The 4,961-nt window shown below is 42.1% G+C and overlaps 1 protein-coding gene across 1 annotated transcript in view; it reads right to left on the bottom strand.

The window, feature by feature from the left end:
* Window positions 1-4,961, bottom strand: part of snx25 (sorting nexin 25) — a 46,837-nt gene that overhangs the window by 14,182 nt on the left and 27,694 nt on the right. Inside the window, exons 8-10 of the mRNA XM_015389609.1 lie at window positions 3,844-4,034; window positions 3,631-3,762; window positions 3,205-3,354 (exon numbers count right to left, since the gene is read on the bottom strand). Of these exons, the coding sequence (XP_015245095.1) occupies window positions 3,205-3,354; window positions 3,631-3,762; window positions 3,844-4,034 (473 nt within the window). The remainder of the gene's footprint in view (window positions 1-3,204; window positions 3,355-3,630; window positions 3,763-3,843; window positions 4,035-4,961) is intronic.

Raw genomic sequence — 4,961 nt, 5'->3', positions numbered from 1 at the left:
TATATATATATGTCGGTTTTTAATTGGTTAACCCTGATCTAAAGTATTGATACCACTTCATCTTCATGTTTTGTAATGTTATTATTTCATCATGTATTAATGACATTGTATGATACGGTTGGTGAGAAACAGGTTAAAAAAAAACATTTTTTTTTAAAGTATCGGTGGTGTTCCTTAGCCAAACTAAAAACACCTTCAGTTTAGACGCTGATCTGGATCCTGATCCAGATCAATGCATTTCTTATCATTTTAGGGAAAGACTTTGCAAAGTGTGGGATGGCCTCCTCTAGGGGGAGCCAGAGCTTAGGGAAAGTAAGGACTGAATGATTAAAGCTAGCATATGGCTGTCTGTGAGGCAGCGTTACACACTACAGGTTCCCGTTCACTCTCAGGTTCAGTTAAGTTTAGTTCTGTAGCTCTAATTAATTCTCCTGTTACTTTCCAGAGACGATTCAACCAGATCAGCCAGTCACAGTAAAGGTTCTATTTAAGGAATTCATCTGACTGCAGCCAGTCATTCACTTTGCAGGATTCTCCCCTCCTGGATGAGCAGCTTGAGACAGATGACTCTGACTCCTTAGCAATCCCTCCTCACATGCTGCGACAGTAGAGAGGAAAAACTTCCTTTAACAGGAACAAACCTCTACAAGAACCAGAACCAGGCTCAGTGTGAACGGCCTGCTGCAGATCAAGCAGAGAGAAGCAGACAGACCAGAGGAAAACAGAAGCACTGATCTCTGTTCCTCCTGCAGCTGTCAGATGTTTGTTTCCATCATTACCCACATTATGCAGGTGATTTTAGTTTTTTTTTTTTTTTTTCGGTTTCTTCTTCCCGCTGGCTGAAAATCCTGTTTAAAGCCAGGAACATTCAGCTTTTAGTGGTAGCGGGAACAGCTAACTCACACTGTTTAACCGGGTCAAAGGACTTGGAAAACGATCTATGTTAAAATGGCTTGGCTCTTATTGGCATGCTGTGGGAACACCAGAGATTGGTTGCTGGTGAAGATTCTCAGTCATTCAGATCAGAGTCATTCCAAAAAAGTTTAAAACAATCCACTGGACTTTGTTTCCAAGTTTGAAGACGTTCCCCATGTTCCCTGTTGTAGGAAGCTCAAATTCAGTGCTATTCCTGACATTTTTTTTGTTGAGCATCAGTGCTACATTATAATTTACATTACAAGAGGCTTGATACTCAGATTTACATTTTAACCCCCCATCCCAAGAACCGTTTGGACACAAATCCAGCAGGAGTAGATAATTAAAGGTAATACAAAAATAAACAATAGCTATAAAAAAAAAAAAATAAAAAAATATATAATATATACACATTTATACATATACACTTACACATACCCATACATATACACATATATATATATATAGAATAGTGATTAAAAGAAATAATAAATAAATAAATAAATATTCCTGACATTTTGAATTGAAAAAGCTTCCTGGATGGGAAGCAAAACTTCTTCAAACGTTGAAACAAGTCCAGTGGATTATTTAACTTCTTTGGAAGGACCAGAGCCGGGTGGACACGCTAAATTACGCCACACGCTGTGCCAGACGCTCCTGATCTAACAAACCCAAACAACTCTGTTTACATCAATAAACATGGCGCAGCGCTGGTTGGAGAGATTCTGAGATAAAAGAGTGAAACAATAAACACCCTGACTACGCCCTGGCTTCCTTACATGCTGCNCCCAAACAACTCTGTTTACATCAATAAACATGGCGCAGCGCTGGTTGGAGAGATTCTGAGATAAAAGAGTGAAACAATAAACACCCTGACTACGCCCTGGCTTCCTTACATGCTGCTGTCTGTTTACTTTCCTGACTTCTGTCACGCTGGTGACGTCATCAACGCTGAAGGGCTGGTTATTCTCTCGCAGCAGTGTGTCGCAGCTAGCTTGGGTTAGGGTTATTTTCTATTTATGTCCAATATTAAAGTGTGGTCTGCGCTTTGTTATTACACACCACAAGAGGGATAATCTACAACTAGCTGTGGGTCTAGATACAGCCGAGGCAGTGAGGAAGTGGGGGTGAGTTTGTGCGACAAAGGAGGGACATGAGGGTGAAAAAGAGCGGGGATCCAGGAGGAAAAAGGGTCCCAGAGTTCTCGTGCGCCTCGCTCTTCTAGCTGGTCCAACTTCACGAGTCGTTTTCAACAATGGCGGTCAAACAAACAAAACAAGCCGGTAAGGTACCAAACAGGAAATACGCATAGAGTAGAGGGGATGTAGAATTGACCAATCAGAGGCCTCCTGTCTGCGGCACCGTTTGCGGTCACCTACAATTTTGGAGAGGTCTACTAGAGCAGCGGTCCCCAACCACCGGGCCGCGGACCGGTACCGGTCCGTGGGTCATTTGGTACCGGGCCGCAAAAAAAACCAAAAAACTATATATATATGTAATTTATCCACTGAGTGATGTTTTATTTTGAAAAATATAAAAAATTGCAGTATTCTCTCCCAATTACATCAGTCGGTGCATCTGTGCCTCTTGACACAGGTTAATCCAGTTCAAGACTCATCCCATCTATAACATCCTATCTTTGTGAAGCGGGATTTTCTGCGGTTACAGCGACCAAAACAAAGCTACTGAGCAGACTGGAGATCAGGAGCACACTTAGTCTGTCATTTTCTCCGATTAAGGCTTACGCCAGCCGTATCATTTTACTTGATCGCACACATTCAGCGACACACAGGAGCTCTTTAAAGCTGGGCACTGTTTCATTCACAACACCTGTCCCATCAACCAGGAATCTGAATTACTTTAATAATCCCAGGGAGAAATTACTTTCATTGCATTACTCCATCTGTAATAGAGCTACTATAGGACCAGTTTGATAGAACACTATTTCATACTATATATAATTAGGGGGTCCCGACTCAATCTCAACATCAGTTTGGGGGTCCTTGGTTTTTAATGAGACACCCTTCCATCCAAATAACTACATTATTTTAAAGCAAATATTATTTTTGGATTTAGAAATAATCATCTGAAAAGTGTGGCATGCATTTGCGTTCATCCTGCAGTCAGCGAAGCAGCAGGTGGACCAAAGGGAGAGCGTCTCTGGGACGTCCGGACTGTGACTGGGCCATTCCACCACATCAGCACGCAGTGATCCAGAACATTCTACTGGAACTCTAAGCTTCTGTTCCAGCAGGAACCAAATGCTGAGAAAAGGAAATGTTTTGGTACCTGCTCCTGCAGCCTGACGAACACCTCGGTCCCCCTGTTTCCCACCAGACTCTGCTGGATCTCCTTCAGAAGAAACTTTTCCACCTGAATCTCTTTGCTCTCCACAAAGAACTTCTGGTAGATTTCACCCACGATTTGGGGAACTTCATTCTGTCAAACAAGCAGTAGCCAGTCAAATATTTGCACCTCCTTCACCTGCAGAAGCACCTAAAGCAAATATTTACATAAAGCTGTATGAAGTACAACCCTGACATTAACTAATCAAGCTGCTCAATTTAAAATCCTAAAAAGCTTCTGAATCTGCATTAATGTATTTTAGGAGCTAAATCCAGTGTGACTCTTTAAGATAAAGCAGCTTATGCAGTTTTAATCTGTTTGGTCTGTCTGAATTCGAGCCCTGCTGGGTGAGACTGAGGAACAGGATACCTTATTGGCAGTTTTCAGCGTTTCCACCAGTTCCCAGAAGCTTATCAGAGCTCTCTTATCCACTCTCTCCATGTAAACTCTAAAATGCTCTCTGTAGCCGGCGTCACACAAAATCTCATCGAACTGGAGGATCTAAAGGAAGGAGAAAACCAGTCAGTCAAACTCTTGGTCCCTAGTTGGGCGTTAAAGCTCCAACGCTGGCGTGTGGCGAACCCTCTGACTCTGCGGTTCGTCGCCTTCGTCGGCTCCTCCTTCCTCGCTGTTCTCGTAGTTGGGCCCCCCGAGCAGGCGGATGCGCTTCTCACACTGTTTCTTGGCGACAGTCAGCTGATTGATGTAGCGCTTCATGTCTCTGGCCCTCAGCAGGTCGGCCTTCATGGCTGCAGACTCTTTACCTTTGCGCTCTGAACCAGAAGAAGAAGAGTATGGGAGTAATATTGGTCTAAAATTATTTGCAAATATGTGTGGAGAGTTTTGTGTCTGTATCTAGATTTGTGTGTGTGCAATAGGATTTGAATATGTATGTTTAGATTTGTCCGTCTGTACGAGTATCTGGAAATGAGTAAAATAACTTGTGTGTAATTGATTTGCAAATGTGTAAAAAATCCACAAATCCATATTCAGATCTACAAATGTTTAGATCAGTCTCTAAACACATAGAGTAACTTAAGTAGAATGTATTTTTGCTTCGACACCCAGGAATACAGACAAATCATTGGTTACAAGTCAAGCAGTTTCTCTGGTGGCTCTCTTTACACACGTTTTTTGCTACACTTCTGCCGTGTGAAATCTGCAAATGCGTAGAGAGGATTCGTATGTGTAATATCTTGATTTGCTGCCCTGAGCGTAGGCGCACATGCTTATGGCGGCAGTTTATCATAAAATCAGCTTTTCTGACCATTCTGATTCATCATTTAAAGCCATAGGGAAGTCATATTTAAATGTCAAATCATTCTGGCTTAAACATGTATATAAATGTACTCTTCAGACGATATTGTCCCAAAAGTTATAAAATTTCTATAAAAAAAAAACAACCTTGTCTTAAAATCTGTTTTTTTTCCTTTATCTTATGCAGGCCAGTTAGTTGTACTTCAGCCGGTACACCTAAATTTGGCCAATCATATATCAACGGTCATCTGTCAATCAAATGTTTTCGGTCATAGCATCTTCATTCATATGTCGCAGCTAATAAACGGTTAAAATGAGAATCATTTCCTTTCCCATTGAGTTGCGTCCCAGTGTTCATGGGGATGGACGTCTGTGTCTTCAGCAGGCGTAGAGCTAACAGAACTGGCAGCGTTGCGAGGCAAGGGCTCAAACATGTACGGCTG

The sequence above is a fragment of the Cyprinodon variegatus genome, unplaced genomic scaffold (genome assembly GCF_000732505.1).
Source record: "Cyprinodon variegatus isolate N-32 unplaced genomic scaffold, C_variegatus-1.0 Scaffold467, whole genome shotgun sequence".
Classification (NCBI taxonomy): domain Eukaryota; kingdom Metazoa; phylum Chordata; class Actinopteri; order Cyprinodontiformes; family Cyprinodontidae; genus Cyprinodon; species Cyprinodon variegatus.
This window is presented reverse-complemented; position numbering and strand designations above follow the sequence as displayed.